At 46.1% G+C, this 17140-nt stretch overlaps 1 protein-coding gene across 1 annotated transcript in view; it reads left to right on the top strand.

The window, feature by feature from the left end:
* The window catches only part of HUNK (hormonally up-regulated Neu-associated kinase), a 131248-nt gene that overhangs the window by 44049 nt on the left and 70059 nt on the right, over positions 1-17140 (top strand). Inside the window, exon 2 of the mRNA XM_032277044.1 lies at positions 10599-10891. Within this exon, the coding sequence (XP_032132935.1) occupies positions 10599-10891 (293 nt within the window). The remainder of the gene's footprint in view (positions 1-10598; positions 10892-17140) is intronic.

Genomic DNA, 17140 nt, shown 5'->3' with positions numbered 1-17140 from the left:
GCCTCCGCCTCCCAGGTTCAAGTGATTCTCGCACCTCAGCCTCCCGAGCAGCTGGGATTACAGGCGCCTGCCACAATTATAAAAATAAATTTTTGTATTTTTAGTAGAGATGTGTTTTCACCATGTTGGCCAGGCTTGTCCTGAACTTCTGACCTCAAGTGATCCACCCTCCTTGGCCTCCCAAAGTGCTGGGATTATAGGAGTGAGCCACTGTTCCTGGCCAGCATACAGTATTTATTAAGAAACCAAAGTGTTCTGGAAAGAAAGCTTTTTTGGGGGGATAATTTCCATGTGAAAAGAAAACTCCGTTGATCAGGGTTTCCCATTCTCCATGCATTTTGATATTTACAACACGATGTAAAAGTGCTTTGACTAGGGAAAGACATGAACTTTCTAAAATACAGCACATTGTATAATGTGTAAAACATGTATGTATATATCTGCGATATTAAAGAGGAGTCTCTTTGATCAGTTTTTTTTTCTTCCTCTCAGTCACATAGAAGATCCATTTTATATCTGACTTCTCATTTTGGAGATTGGATACATCAATACTTGACGTGTTTCAGAGTAATGAATTTTAAAGGCAGTGAAGGGTGACACAGGAAGAAGGGATGAATTTAAAATCCTGTTAACTCTGATCCTATGTAGATAGTCTCAGCTAAGTCAATATTTAAAGAAGATGAGAGACTTGCCTGATAGGAAGTCACTGCCTTGGGATTTAAAAGCAACTCTATTCCAGAGAGTTCGAAACACTGATACAGTTCAGCCTTCTTTTTTAATATGCTGAAACCACTGGTCAAGGAAATGCACATATTTTTCCTTAGCGCGAATGCTTTTTCACCCTCTCTACAGGTTAATTCATTAAAGTAAATTGGTAATGATAATAACAGTGCCAATCCAAGGAGCACTTCACGTGTGCCAGACATTGTACTAAGTGCTTTCTTTATGTACGTTATCTTAGGGAACTATTGGTTGATGGAAGTGTGTGTCATTACCGGGCACATTACTGGGCCCAGATGATTTTGTACATCCCTTATTCTAAGAAAAATTCTACATTGGATTTCTCTCTCTCTTTTTTTTTTTTTTTGAGACGGAGTTTCGCTCTTGTTACCCAGGCTGGAGTGCAATGGCGCGATCTCGGCTCACCGCTACCTCCGCCTCCTGGGTTCAGGCAATTCTCCTGCCTCAGCCTCCTGAGTACCTGGGATTACAGGCACGTGCCACCATGCCCAGCTGATTTTTTGTAGTTTTAGTAGAGACGGGGTTTCACCGTGTTGACCAGGATGGTCTCGATCTCTTGACCTCGTGATCCACCCGCCTCGGCCTCCCAAAGTGCTGGGATTATAGGCGTGAGCCACCGTGCCCGGCGGATTTTTTTCTCTTAATGCCTAACAAAGGCCACCAAGCATGAATTCCATGATGGTTAGAAAATGACCCTTCTGATGGATTGAAATCCACATACATGGCTTCTTCCTCCTGTCCTGTGTTGGGGAGAGCAGCATTTTCCTTTCATGCAGGGCAAATTCTTTCTTCTCTTCCTCTCTTCCTTAGAGTTTCCTCTCTCTGTTTTTTCTATTTTTGGTATGGAGTATCGCTCTGTCACCCAGGCTGGAGTGCAATGGAGCTTTCTTGGCTCACTGCAGGCTCTGCCTCCCGGATTCAAGTGATTCTCATGCCTCATCCTCCCAAGTAGCATGAGACTATAGGAATGCATCAACATTCTCAGATAATTTTTGTAGTAGAGACAAAGTTTCACCATGTTGGCTAGGCTGGCCTTGAACTCCTGACCTCAACTGATCCATCCACTTGAGCCTCCCAAAGTGCTGCAGTGACAGGTGTGAGCCACGGCGTCCAGCTGGATTTCCCATCTTTCATTCAGTCTCCTGCATCTTGTATTTCTTTATCTCTGTAGCTGCTGCTAGTAATTTTTTGGCCTTGGGGGATTTCCATTGCTTTCTTATGAGCTTAGCTATTTATTTAAAAGTTGGTGCCGGGTGTGGTGGCTCACGACTGTAATCCCAGCACTTTGGGAGACCAAGGCAGGCGAATCACCTGCGGTCAGGAGTTTGAGACCAGCCTGACCAACATGGAGAAACCCCATCTCTACTAAAATACAAAATTAGCTGACCCAGGAGGTGGAGGCTGTGGCCGTTGCATTCCAGCAAGAGGGAAAATCCATCTCAAAAAAAAAAAAAAAAGTTGGTTTGCTGATTTTATCCATCACCATTGATTGGTTGTTTTTCTGGCAGGGAAGGAGGGTGAACTACTAGATTGTGAGAAATGCTATTCCTGTTTTTTTTTTTTTTTCTGAGACAGGGTCTCACTCTGTCGCCTAGGCTTGTGTGCAGTGGTAAGATCATAGCTCACTGCAGCCTGGAACTCCTGGACTCAAGTGATCCTCTCACGTCAGCCCCTCTAGCAGCTGGGACTGCAGGCACAAGCCACCACACCTGGTTTATTTTCCTGAGATGAAGTTTCGCCATGTTGCACAAGCTGCTATTTCTTAATTTAAAAAAGAAATTGATGACTAACTCTTTCAACTGTCATCTCATATTACAACTGTGCTGTTCTCTTTCTACTAATTTTCCACCACTGCAGCACTTTCTACTAATCTTGCAAATATGGGGGAAATCTTTGGAAAACTGATTCCTTTGTAAAATTTTGAAAAGCCTTGCAACTTGAATCTGTTGCTGAACCTTGGTTTTACTGATCTTTGACAGAAAGTTGTTGTTGTTTTTTGTGCTCATGGTGACATCCAGGCTTAGATACCCTTCTGAAACTCCCCATTCCCAGTCACACATCCACACCCATGGACTGAATTGGGAGTTCCCTGGCGACACTGGCTGGGGGCCTCAACCTCAAGTGAATCGGCAAATGTGCAGCCTTGGTAAGAGCCATTGATTGGTGTGGTGCTATCACTTCTGTTGCCTGGAACATGCTAAACTTGCTTATTTTACCGCCATTTGGTAGCAGAGATTTAATTTCACTCTGTAAAACTCTCCCGACTCGAGCAGTTTATTTTGCAGCTAGAGATCCATCATTGCACTGGGCTTTACCCAGTTGGAGTCAGCGTTAGGTCTGTTTTGCCTGCAAACCTCTGATTACTGTCAAATTGAATTAGACGTCTCCCTTTGCTGATCACTGATTGACTTTTCCTTAATTTCTCATTCATTTTTTCCCCATTTCAGTTGTTATAGATGAAGTTGATTACATGGTTTTGTGTAATCAAGAATGGCATTCCATTTCAGTATTATCAGTGCCGAGCTTGTAAGTCAGGGGGTGGATGAAAACAACCTGGTAATGAGCTAGTACGAAAATCGAGAGGGAGTTCACTAGGAAATCTTCTCCCTGGTGAGGTAGCTTAAGGGCTCAGGGTTTTCATGGAGGGACGATTGACTGGCAGAACTTGGGAGTGAAGATGTCAGATGATGGTAGGGCATGCACCAGCTGTGTTAGTCTCCTGCAGCTGCTGTAACAAATGACCACAAACTTGGTGGCTTGAAACAACGGAAAGTGATTTCCTCACAGTCTGGAGGCTGGAAGTCCAAAATCAGTCTCATTGGACCAAAATCAAGGTGTCAGCAGGGCCACGCCTCCTCCAGAGACCCAAGGGGAGACTTGGACTTTGCTTTTCCCAGCTCCTGCTGGCTGCTGGCATCTCCTGGGCATGTGGCCATGTTATTCTCTGTCTCCGTCTTCACTTTGCTTTCTTCTCTGCTTGTCTATCTGATCCCCTCTCCACCACTTTTTTTTTTTGAGACGGAGTCTCATCTCTGTCACCCAGGCAGGAGTGCAGTGGCTTGATCTTGGTTCACTGCAACCTCCGCCTCCCGGGTTCAAGCAATTCTTCTACCTCAGCCTCACGAATAGCTGGGATCACAGGCATGCACCACCACACCCGGCTAATTTTTGTATTTTCAGTAGAGACAGGGTTTCACCATTTTGGCAAGGCTGGTCTCGAGCTCCTGGCCTCAGGTAATCCACTCATCTTCGACTCCCAAAGTGCTGGGATTACAGGCGTGAGCCACCACACCCAGCCCCCACCCTCTTTAAAGACACTTCTGATGGCATTTAGGACTCCCAGATAATCCAGGGCAGTCTCGCCGTCTTGAGACCATTCACTTCATTGTGTCTGCAGAGTCCCATTTCCCTAATTAGATAACGTTTTCAGATTCCAAGGACTAGCATTTGGGCTCATCTTTGGGAGGCCATTTTTTGGCTTATCGCACTGGGCCCGCTTCACGGAAGGCCTTGGTACGATGGCCCAAGGCCAGGGCTGGACTGAGTGGCGTGAGGATGAGGGCCTGGAGGGGTTTCCAGTGGGAATTTCCCCAGCACCCTAAATCACCTCATTGCCTTGTCTTTTCACCTTTAAGAAAGGGAGGAGGATGGGCTGGAGGAAGAGCAAGCGGTGAGGGAGTGGGGAGAAGTGCTTGGAAATACTGCATTTGCGCAAAGTCGGATGGTACAGGAAGAACTGCCCGAAGGAAAGCCTGGCGTGCACCCCTAAGCCTGGCATGTTAGAACCAACACTAATTGTTAGGATGACTGCAATCGTACAGCTGTGATAAAGAGGTCCAGACTCATGGAAAGAGCCACCAGGGCTGTTCCTTCTTTTCGGGGGCGTCTGCAGGGTAGACGTTTGCTAACTAATTATGAGCTTTCTAGAGTTCCACCTTGACAAAACTCTTGGAAGTGCAAAACCCTGGTACGGGCTGATTCAGCCCAGGGAGTGGAGCCTGAGAGAGAGTTTGTGAAGACTTTGCTCCCTGTGGGTCTCATGGATGTGGGGGAGCAGAGGGGATGGTGGAGTCAACGAGGAATTGTCAGAGGCTCCTGCGACTACATGGAGGGGCTCGAGTGAGGAGGAGAGGGAGGCTGCCAGTGAAAGGTGGTGTCGTTCCCCACTGCCAAGGAGGGTCTCTTCATGCCTGGAAACGCATCCCAAAGGACAGCATCAGATAGACTCCTTTCTTATTTTTTCAGAGAAGCTGTTTTTTTCTTGTGGCCACTATAACAAATTACCACTCTGGTGGCTTAAAGTAACAAATTGATTCTCTCACGGTTCTGGAGGCCAAAAGTCTAAAAAAAGTATTGGCAGAGCCATGGTCCTGCCAGAGACTCTAGGGTAGGATCCTTTCCCGCCTCTTCTGGCTTCTATTGGCAGCCAGCATTCCTCTGCTTGTGGCCCCAATGTCTGCCTCCTTCCTCCCGTGGCTGCTCCCTCTGCTTATTTGTGTGAAAGCTCCTTTTTTTCTCTATTTTATAAGGACACTTATGAGGACGTTTAGGGCTTACTCAGGTAATCTAGGTTAATTCAGTCTCAGAATTCTGCACTAAATCACTTCTGCAAAGACTTTTTTTCCAAATAAAATCACATTTACATGATCCAAAGATTAGGCCATTACTCAACCTGGTACAGACAATTAACAAGCTCAACAAGGTATCTTAAAAATAATCGTATGCTCTGTTAAAAAGGCAGATTGTATTACTGCTGGGCTTTTAGACTTGTTTATTCATAGTACTTTTAAGAATTTCATTGCCAGAGGGTTTTTTAAATACTGCAACACAGAGTTGAGCAAAGACAATGCCTAATTGTACTATTCAGCATTCCTTCTCCACCTCCCTGAGGATGGATATGAAATATGTGTGTGTCTATGTGTTTTTGGAGGGTAACAGTTTACGAGCTGTTAGTTTAGCATCTCTTGAACTAGTTGTGGCCGGACACAGCCAGAGTGTAACTTTAACTCCTGTGGGCTGAGAGCATCGGCTGGAGCTGACTTGGGGTAGTGCAGGCCCCTTGCTGTGAGGTGTGGGTGGCAGGGGCTCTTCCAGCCTGTCTGGTCCCCTTGGGGGCTGATTGACTCTTTGTTACTCCCATCTTTGATTAAGGGCCTGAACCTCCCTATTAAAATAAGACTCTGGGACAGGCGCAGTGGCTCACGCCTATAATCCCAGCACTTTGGGAGGCCCAGGTGGGCAGATCACTTGAAGCCAGGAGTTCGAGACCAGCCTGGCCAACATGGCTAAACCCTGTCTCTACTAAAAATACAAAAATTAGTTTGGTGTGATGGCGGGCGCCTGTAATCCCAGCTACTCAGGAGGCTGAGGCAGGAGAATTGCTTGAACCTGGGAGGCGGAGTTTATAGTGAGCCACTACACTCTAGCCTGGGTGACAGAATGAGACTCCATCTCAATAAACAAGCAAACAGGCCGAGCGTGGTGGCTCACGCCTGTAATCCAAGCACTTTGGAGGCCAAGGTGGGCGGATCACCTGAGGTTGGGGGTTCAAGACCAGCCTGACCAACAGGGTAAAACCCCGTCTTAAAAAAAAAAACAACAAAAAAATAAATAAATAAAAAAAAACAAAAAACAAAAAAAACAAAAAAAACAAGCAAACAAACAAACAAAACAACAACAACAGAAAACAGACACTGTTCTATAGAGGGGATAGTAGATTATGCTGTTTACAGCCATTTTTGCTTTGGCGATCCTGTCGGTTAGTCACTATTAGTCACTTACTGTTTATAAAGTGCTGTGTGTCGTGAAGGGGGAGTGGTTAAGCCAAGACTGTCTTATAGCTTACCGCTGATTCTGATGTGTAGGGAAGGAGGGTGCAGGGGAATTTCTCTGGAAGGGAGGTTAGCCTCTGAAGGACTTGGGGTCTGGGGCTTGAGTGATGCAAGGGGGTGGCTGGAGCACTAGGAGAGTGACAGAATGCATGTCCAAGGGAGCGAGGAGACATGGCCAGGAGGGAGAGCTGGGAGGACTTGGGGCTGGGTGGTGGTGGGGCTGATGAAGATGCTTGGCTGCTCGCGTAGGCAGCAGTGAGCCCTCAGGAGCTTCTGCAAGAGATCAGAGCTCCAGACCCGCTGATTTGGAGGCAGAGTGTAGAGTGAATTCGGGAGGCTGGGAGGAGCTTCAGGAAGAGGTGATGTCCATACCTTAGTCCATGCTGGTGGCGGCCAGACTTTGATTCATTCACTATTTTGTTTAATTCAAAGTTTGCCTTTAGTTTGGACTTTTTTCTCTTTTCTGTTTTCTCTTTGTTTTTTAAGGCCTTTTCCCCCCAGCTTTATTGAGGTTTAATTGACAGATGACCGCACGTCCTTACAGTGCACAGCGTGAGGCTCCAGTCAGTGGGCACGTTGTGAAATGGTTCCACAGCCAAGCTCATGCACACGTCCGTTACCTCACAAGATTATCATTCTTTTGTGCGTGTTGAGAACATTAAAAAGATCTCTCTTGGCAGTTTTCTTTCTCTCTTTTTTTTCTGAGACGGAGTTTCGCTCTTGTCGCCCAGGCTGGAGTACAATGGTGCGATCAATCTCGGCTCACTGCAACCTCCACCATTCTTCCTTTCTTCCTTCTTCCATTCTTCTTTCCTTCCTTCCTTCCTTTCTTTCTTTCTTCTCTCTTTCTTTCTCTCTTTTTCTCTTTTTTGGTTCAAGCGATTCTCCTGCCTCAGCCTCCTGAGTAGCTGGGATTACAGGCTCCGGCCACCTTGCCCAGTGAATTTTTGTATTTTTAGTAGAGACAGGGTTTCACCATGTTGGCCAGGCTGGTCTCGAACCCCTGACCTCAAATGATTCACCCACCTTGGCCTCCCAGAGTGCTGGGATTACAGGCATGAGCCACCGCGCCCGGCCTCTTAGCAGTTTTCAAGTGTGCAATACATTATTGTTAACGCTGGTCGCCCTGCTGTACATTAGATCTCAGACTTCCTTTTTTTTTTTCTTTTCTTTTTCTTTATTTTTTGAGGTGGAGTTTCACTCTTGTTGCCCACTGTGGAGTACAGTGGTGCAATCTCAGCTCACTGCAGCCTCCGCCTCCCGGGTTCAAGTGATTCTCCTGCCTCAGCCTCCCTTGTAGGATTACAGGCATGTGCCACCACGTCCAGCTAATTTTGCGTTTTCAGTAGAGATGGGGGTTCTCCATGTTGGTCAGGCTGGTCTGGAACTCCCGACCTCAGGTGATCTGCCTGCCTTGGCCTCCCAAAGTGCTGGCGTTATAGGTGTGAGCCACCATGCCCGGCCTGTTTTTTTCTTTATCAGGAACTATGTCCACAAAATAGTATTTGAGCCCCTTACTGAAAACATGTATTCATCTGTATTTTTTACTTATATTTATTTATGTACTTGTACCTCTGTATATGGCGTATTGCACATAATGCGTATTGAGGGCATTGTGAAAAAGGCACAAAATATAATTACAAAAAAGAGAAATAAAGGGAAATGGGGGGTCCGCTGTGTTCCTCCTGCACCGGGAGGCTCCACAGCTGCGTGAGGAGTTCCTGGGTGCTCGTGTCTCAGTTAATGACAGGGCGTCTGGGCGCTGGGGCAATGGTTGGAATGAACCAGATGGGTGGTTAGGGGAACAGAGAGGAAGGACAGGTGGCGAGGCAGCTGGCAGAAGACATTGACATCATGTGTTGATGTCAGTGACTGATCACATTAGAGAGGGGAGTGAAGACAAAAGAAAGAACAGGGCGGTTGGGTGCAGCGACTCACGCCTGTGACACCAGCACTTTGGGAGGCTGAGGGGGAGAATCAGTTGAGACCAGGAGTTCAAGACAAGCCTGTGCAACATTGGGAGATCCCTTTCTACAAAAAGAAAAAAACTAGCCAGCCGTGGTGGTGTGTGCTTATAGTCCCAGGTCCTGGGAGGCTGAGGTGGGAGGATCGCTTAGGCTCAGGAGTTTGAGGCTTCAGTGAGCCATGATTGCACCATGTACTCCGGCCTGGGAAATAGTGAGACTCTGTCAAGAAAGAAAGAGAAAAAGAGAGAGAGGGAAAGAGACAGAGAGAAGGAAAGGAGGGAAGGAAAGGGAGGGAAGAGGGAAAGAAGGAGGGAGGGAGGATGGAAGGAAGGAAGGAAGAAGGGAGGAAGGAAGAAAGGAGGGAAGGAAGAAGGAAAGAGAAGGGAAGGAAGGGAGGGAGGGAAGGACGGAAAGAAATAAGGGAGAAAGGGAAGGAGGGAAGAAGGAAAGAAGGAAGGGAGGAAGGAGGGAAGGAGGGAAGGAGAGAAGGAAAGAAGAAAGGAGGGAAGGAAGAAGGGAAAGAGAAGGGAAGGGAGGGAGGAAGGAGGGAAGGAAGGAAAGAAATAAGGAAGGGAGGGAGGGAAGAAGGAAAGAAGGAAGGGAGGAGGGAAGGGAGGAAGGAAGGAGAGAAGGAAAGTAGAAAGGAAGGAAAGGAGGAGGGAAGGAAGGAGGGAAGGAGAAAGGAAGGGAGGGAGGGAAGGAGAAAAGGAAAGAAGGAAGGAGGGAATGAAGAAGGGAAAAGAGAAGGGAAGGAATGGAGGGAGGGAGGGAAGGAGGGAAGGAAAGAAAGAAGGAAGAGAGGAAGGAAGGAAGGAGGAAAGGAAGGTAGAAAGGAAGGAAGGAAAGAAGGAAGAAAGGGAGGGAGGAAAAGGGTGAACACCGTGGAGAGGTGACTTCCCCTAGAGGAAAGAGGACTGGAGACAGATGCGGATTTGGGGTAGAAATGACAATCTTCCCTTCCCTTCTGTCCCTCCATCCTTCCTTCTGTTTTTCCCTCCCTCCCACCCTACCTCTTGTGACAAGTTGATTGTGGGGGAAATGCCCCAGGAGGAGCTTCCTGGGGGTGGGAGAGATGTGACTGTGGAGTAACAGCAGAGGTTGGGTCCTGACAGTGGTGGCTGAATTTCCCCGGGAGTGATTCAACAAGGCAAGGAGGTGGACCCTGGGGCTCGAGGGCCTATGCAGGGCAGAGAGAGGGCGGGCAAGGTGACGGGTGCTGCATCTTTGGGCAGTGCCCTGCAACTGTACCCTGGAACTAAGATTGGGGCCAGATTTAGCTGTTTCTGAAGTGGTTGGGGGTCCTCAGATCTGGAGGGAGATGATGTTGAGTCCTGAGAGGGACTGGGAAGAGTCCTTTGCTGGAGGAGAAATTATTTCATCTTCCCATCCTGCAGAAACAGAAGTTGGACATTAACCCTGCACTGTGCCTTCCAGACAGCCATTCAGACTTTCTTAGATAAATTCCATTGTCTTCCCTAATAACTGGACCTTTTTATTTTTTCCTAATGTTATACGTATATGTGTGTATGTGTGTGTGTTTATGTATACATATATATATGGTATATGCATAAATATGAATGTGTATATATATATTTTTTGTTGATGCTGTTTTACATTTTTATTTTTACTTTTTTTGAGACAGAGTCTTGTTCTGTCACCCAGATTGGAGTGCAGTGGCGCGATCTCGGCTCACTGCAACCTCCACCTTCCTGGTTCAAGCAAATTCCCCTGTCTCAGCCTCTGGAGTAGCTGGGATTACAGGTGCACGCCACCGCGCCTGGCTAATTTTTTTTTTTTTTTTTGCATTTTTTTTAGTAGAGATGGGGTTTCGCCATGTTGAAACCTCGAACTCCTAACCTCGTGATCCGCCCGCCTCAGCCTCCCAAAGCGCTGGGATCACAAGCGTAAGCCACCGCGTCCAGCTGATACTGCTTTAAATAAGTTGTTTCTCCTGCTGCAGAGAAATAGCTATGCATTCTCCCTGGATTCTTGAGAGTAGCCCAGAAATCACTATTGTTTGTCACGTCTGATAACAGGTACGATCTTGGTTTCTCCGTAGGTGGCCATAAAAGTCATCGATAAGAAGAGAGCCAAAAAGGACACCTATGTCACCAAAAACCTGCGGCGAGAGGGACAGATCCAGCAGATGATCCGCCACCCCAATATCACTCAGCTCCTTGATATTTTAGAGACGGAAAACAGCTACTACCTGGTCATGGAACTGTGCCCTGGGGGCAACCTGATGCACAAGATCTATGAGAAGAAGCGGCTGGAGGAGTCCGAGGCCCGCAGATACATCCGGCAGCTCATCTCTGCTGTGGAGCACCTGCACCGGGCCGGGGTGGTCCACAGGTGAGGGCCTGGCCAGGTGATGATCACCGACTGTGCGCTCCGTGCGTGGCGCTGTGCTTCTGCACTCTCTGAGCCTCAGAAAGGCTGAGCAATTGCAGTCTGTTTTACAATTTTTCTACATTTTTATTTTATTTATTTCTTTATTTTTTTGAGATGGAGTTTCATTCTTGTTGCCCAGGCTGGAGTGCAATGGTGCAGTCATGGCTCACTGCAACCTCTGCCTCCCAGGTTCAAGCAATTCTCATGTCTCAGCCTCCCAAGTAGCTGGGATTACAGGTGCTTGTCACCACACCCAGCTAATTTTTTTTTTTGCATTTTTAGTAGAGACAGGGTTTCACCATGTTGGCTAGGCTGGGTTTCTATATTTTTATTCCATGGAATTGTTTTGTGAGTTGGGTTAATGCCAGTGTGAGGGTTAAAAGAGTAGAATCTGAAGCTGGAGTGATTGGCTTGCAACCTGGCTCCGCCCTGTAATAGTTATGTGACCTTGGGCAAGTTACTTAAAAGTAACTTGCTAGGGAGGTTCCTTTTTTTTTTTTTTTTTTTTTGAGACGGAGTCTTACTCTGTTGTCCAGGCTGGAGTGCAGTGGCACGAACTCAGCTCACGTCAACCTCCGCCTCCCGAGTTCAAGTGATTCTCCTGCCTCAGCCTCCCTAGTAGCTGGGATCACAGGTATGTGCCACCACGCCTGGCTAATTTTGTATTTTTAACAGAGACAGACTTTCTCCCTGTTGGTCAGGCTGGTCCTGAACTCCTGACCTCAGGTGATCTGCCTGTCTCCATCTCCCAAAGTGCTGCAATTACAGGCGTGGGCAACTGTGCCTCGCCAAGCCTCAGTCTCTTAATCTGTAAAATGGGAATCATAATGACACATCTCTCTCAGTTGGAGTAAGGGTCAATGAGTTAATATATGGGAAGAGCTTGAGACAGTGTTTGGTACCTAGTAGGCATCAGGTAAGTGTTAGCTGCTTTTCTTATTTGCATACTCGTGAGACCAGTTGCTTAGGCCTAAAAGAGCCAGTGTTAAGATGGCATGAGATTATTTTTCACTTAGTGCCAGGGATGTTGGTGCTTTCATTGTCTTTGCTTTACATATGGTAGCCACTCAAGAGCTGTTTTAGTCAATGTTTTTTTTTTTTTTTTTTGAGACAGAATCTCACTCTGTTCCCCAGGCTGGAGCACAGTGGTGTGATCTTGGCTAAATTAATAACTATATGTACTATAAAAGCCACAATTTGGAAGTATATAATCTAGTGTTTTTTAGTATATTCACAGTTGTGCAACCATCACCACCTAATTTTACAATATTTTTATTATCCGCCCCCCCCACCCAGAAGAAGCCCTCTACCCATTAGCAGTCACTTCCCATTTCCCTCTTCTGCCAGCCTAGGCAACTACCAATTTACTTTCCATCTCTGTGGATTTGCCTATTCTGGCCATTTCATATAAATGGAATTATATAATATGTGGTCTTTTGTGACTGATTTCTTGAATGTAGCACAATGTTTTTCAGATTTGTCCAAGTTAGAACATGTGTCAGTGTCTCTTTCCTTTTCATGACTGCATAATGCTCCATATATGGATATACCAGAATTGGCCAATCCATTTGAGTGGTTCCCACACTTTGGCTAATATGAATAATACTGCTATACGCCCTGTTTTCACTTACCAGAAAACTCGAGTCTTAGGAGTGGAATTGCTGGATCATATGGCAGCTTTCTCTATCCTTTCAAGAAACACATATTTTTAAAAAATTCAACATCTAATGATAAATCTAATTTTAATTTTAATAATGATAATCTAGTTCTGTTTTAAAGCCTTTCCTTCCCTCCCCTCTTCCTTTTCTCCCTTCCTCCCTTCCTCCCTTTCTCCCTTCCCCCCTTCCCTCCTTCTCTCCTTCCTTTCTTTTCTTTCATTCCTTCCTTTTTGAGATGGAGTCTCACTCTTTTGACCAGACTGGAGTGCAGTGGTGCGACCTCAGCTCACTGCAACCTTTGCCTCCCAGGTTCAATCGATTCTTCTGCCTCAGCCTTCCGAGTAGCTGGAGCTATAGGCATGGGCCACCGTGCCCAGCTAATTTTTGTATTTTTAGTAGAGATGGGGTTTTGCCATGTTGCCCAGGCTGGTCTCGAACTCCTGAGTTCAAATGATCCACCCTCCTCCGCTTCCCAAAATGCTGGAATTACAGGCATGAGGCCCTGCACCTGGCCAGGAAAGCCATTTCTTTTCTGAACAGTGACGAAAGCAGCTCTAGGCCTTGACTTAGAACTTAGACTTTAGAGACTTCCAAGGTAGAGAGAGCTGTCTCCTTACTAACGGGATGGGCGCTGTGGGATGCTCTCATGTCTAACCTGGGGGAGGTCCATTGTCCAGGGCTTTTCTAGGGCCAGCCTTGGCTGGGCACCAGTCAGGCTAATCATTTCCTCCTCACCCAGGAGAGAGAACCTCTTCACATACGGACGCAGTCACGCATGTTGTTATGAGATCACACTTGATTAGAACTCTTTGGGCTTAGATTAGCAAGGAAGAGAACATTCAGAAACTGTAAGTGAATCACACTATTTTCGGCTCTTTGCAACAATACCCTTGGGTAGCCGGAGGTGTCATAGCTCTGCCATTATTAGGAAAATGATAGTCGTAAGTGTGCCTGGCTCTGTCTTTGTTTATTAAGATGACAAAGGCAGGAACCTCACAAGTGAATCAGCTTGGATTACCGGCTCCACAGGTCACAGTTGAAAACGGAACCAGGCCTGGGAGTGGCAGAGCTTTCTGTGGTACTTGGGGTGCTTTTCCAAGGGTTTTGTGCTGTCAAAAATAAGATGAGCATCAAGCTTCTCAGGATTGTGAGAACAACAAAGAAAACCCAGTGAAAGCTGTGCCTTGCACACTGGCCTCTCCTGCAGGAAATTCTCAACAGCCCTTTTAAAGTAATATTAACCAAATCCAATCCCTCTCAGCGCAATTACTGTCAGAGTGTCAAAGCAATGAATTTAATAATGTTTCAATAGCAAAGACGGCATGCTTTTTCTTTCTCTGATCTCCAGCTTTTGTTGCTTTTGCCTCTCTCTCTTCGGGTATATATTTATAATCCAATAATGGCAAGGGCTCAGATCTTTTAAGGTTAGAGAAGACTGGAAATACAGGCATGATTTAGGAAGATTTTTTTCACTTTTCCCTCTAAAAATCGTGTTAACGTGTGTCACCGTACACGGACATAGGTGATGAGGTGGTTGAGACTTCACATGAAAATGCTTGTTTAGAATATATTCACAGTGGCTTTAGTGGAATGTCTTGACTTTCAAAGACTCTATACCACTAATTTTGGGTGTTCGTATTTCAGCTGACCATTGGTATGCTTTTTACTGGAGCGCTTTCCCATAACGAATTTTCTCCTTGATGCTGCAAAGGTGGAATGAATTTCATAAATTATTTTGAGGTTAGGTATTTCAAATGAGTAAGAGTATTGCATTTCAGAGAGGCCCTGGGGTCCCTGGTGGGAAGTTTTCTGAGTAAATACATTGGATCGTGCAAAAGGATTCAGGGTGATTTTTTTGTGGCTATATGTATACAGTGATTTAAAGGGCTTTTCTGTGTGTGTGTGTGTGTGTGTGTGTGTGTGTGTGTGTGTGTTAGGGGATGCTTTTTTTTGAGTTCCTGGCTGGGCGCGGTGGCTCATGCCTGTAATCCCAGGACTTTGGGAGGCTGAGGCGGGTGGATCATGAGGTCAGGAGTTCAAAGTCAGCCTGGCCAACATAGTGAAACCTTATCTCTACTAAAAATACAAAAAATTAGCAGGGCGTGGTGGCACATGCCTGTAATCCCAGCTACTTGGTAGGCTGAGGCAGGAGAATCGCTTGAACCTGGGAGGTGGAGGTTGCAATGAGCCAAGATCACTCCACTGCACTCCAGCACAGGCGACAGTGCAAGACTGTGTCTCAAAAAAAAAAAAAAAAAAAAAAGCTATTCCTGATTAGGCTGATATTATGTTGTTGTGTTATACTCAACCTAATGCTAGCAGAGCCCTCATTTCTTGTGGCATTAAATTGAAATATTTATTTATCCTTCTAGAACTATTTAAACATCATTTAAAAGAAACAACAAATATTGCAAGTAGATTTTTTTTACAAAGGAAACTAAGCATGTATAAAGCAGATTCACTTTGCTGGCCGAAAGCATCCTCTTAGATGGACCTGCCACAGCCTCTGTGTCTAGGGCTGTTGTTCATTCTTACAAAGGTAGAGTATGGTCTAACTTCTTTATTATTCCATGTTAGAATTGCCTAAGCTTCTCTAAAACATAATGAGTTGTTTTTCCTTCTCCCAAACGTGCTCACCCAGCAGGATGCCAAAATCTGATGATTTGCCTATTGTATACAGAGCATCAACTCTTAACATGAATCACTCAGAAGCCGATTCTGCTGAGAGGCTAATTTGAGATTCATGTGTTCATTCAAAATAACAAAGTCCAATCAAACTGTACAGATAACACACAACAGGGTAATACAATACCCCCATCCCTAAGCAGAAAGAGAAAAGCCATGGGGCTGCAGGACCAGGAAAAAGACACATGATCAAAGGGAGCCCAAGCCTGAGTTGGGATGTGTGTCAGCGCCGTGGCTCCCGGGGTGTGACCTTACCCATTCATCGATACGAGGAAAGGGCTCTCTGCGCTTAAGAGGAGGACAATGGAAGAGAGGAGGCCCTTCTTTGTTCTTTTGGGCCTGACAAGAAGCAGGCACAGCCTGTGTTGGTCGGGGGTTAAGAAGTTCTGTTAACTTGCAGGTTTTCTTGGAGAGGAGAGGGAGGGGACGGCAGATGAGAGGGGAATGATTTCTGCTCATATCCAGGAGCTGGGTGGAATCCTACAGTCTTCTGCTGAGAGTGAGCACATATCTGGAGGCACCAGTGATAGCAAAAGTTGTTTGTTTGTTTGTTTGTCTGAGATGGAGTCTTGCTCTGTCTCCAGGCTGGAGTGCAGTGGCGCGATCTCAGATCACTGCAACCTCCGCCTCCTGGGTTCAAGCAGTCTTCCTGCCTCAGCCTCCAAAGTAGCTGAGAGTAGAGGCACACGCCACCATGCCTGGCTAATTTTTGTATTTTTAGTAGAGACAGGGTTTCACCATGTTGGCCAGGATGGTCTAGATCTCTTGACCTTGTGATCTGCCTGCCTCGGCCTCTCAAAGTGCTGGGAATACAGACGTGAGCCACCGCACCCAGCTGGTGACAGTAACAGTTTTGTGTTTAATTGGGTTTAAAAAAGTAGCATTGGAAATGTGAGCTCTTGCAAAGCTCCAACCCAACAGCTTCATGGATTGGGATGTACAGTGCTTCGCAAGCCAGATCCCCTTGTCCACATGCTGGTTTGACCACTCCAAAGTGGCACTGGACAAATCACTAAGGCTTTTGTGCCTGTCTTTCCCTATCTACACAACAGGGAAAATAGATTATCCACTTCACATGGCTTTGGTGAGGATTAGACAAGTCAGTCTGCCTAAAGTGCTCAAAACTGAGACGCTGTGTAAGGCCTGAGTCCATGTTCTCTGTAATTACTAGAGTCCCACCCATTGATTTTATCCATGGGAAGCTGAGGCCCACAGTTCTCCATGCTTAGGGCCCCACAGCTGTTCTCTGCTTGCACTGCCCTTGTTATCTTTGGCTGAATTCCACTCATCCTGCAGGTCCCAGCTCCAGGCTCACCCTCTCCGGGAAGCCCTCCAGGCTGGGCCCCCTGGCCATAGACTCCCCAGCATCCTCTGCGTTTCTTTCTGAGCCCTTATCCCACGCTTACTTTTCTCTATCTGCCTTCTGCACAGGCCATAGCTTAGCCAGTGCCCAGGTCTGTGGGCACACAGTAATACTTTGTTGAATGAAGGAAGGAAAATTGAATAAATACAGCTTAGTGTCAGAGTTTGCACTGGGATGGAAGCTTCCTGGTAGCTAGTCCTATGTCTTGGAATAGTCCATATTCTTCCTGGAATTTCAATGGAGTTTCTTCACTGACTTGGTGTCAATGTGTTTATTTTTTAGGTCACAATTTGTAGAGTGGCATCTTTCTGTTTTATAAACAGAAAGTTTATAAAAGTTCTTTCAGTTTTATAAACAGAATTTGTTTCTGGAACATTACAGGAACTCAATAAAGGTTTCATTTTGAATAAATAAATCAGGTACATGGATAACACATTATTCTTGTATTTTACCAAAATACCCATTTGTAAATAAATCAAGGATTTGCAAATCATTTGCTTTTAA

Source organism: Sapajus apella, unplaced genomic scaffold, assembly GCF_009761245.1.
Source record: "Sapajus apella isolate SASKATOON/1434 unplaced genomic scaffold, GSC_monkey_1.0 scaffold8, whole genome shotgun sequence".
Taxonomy (NCBI): Eukaryota; Metazoa; Chordata; class Mammalia; order Primates; family Cebidae; genus Sapajus; species Sapajus apella.
Note: the sequence above shows the minus strand (reverse complement) of the source record. Positions and strands in the feature narration are given on the sequence as shown.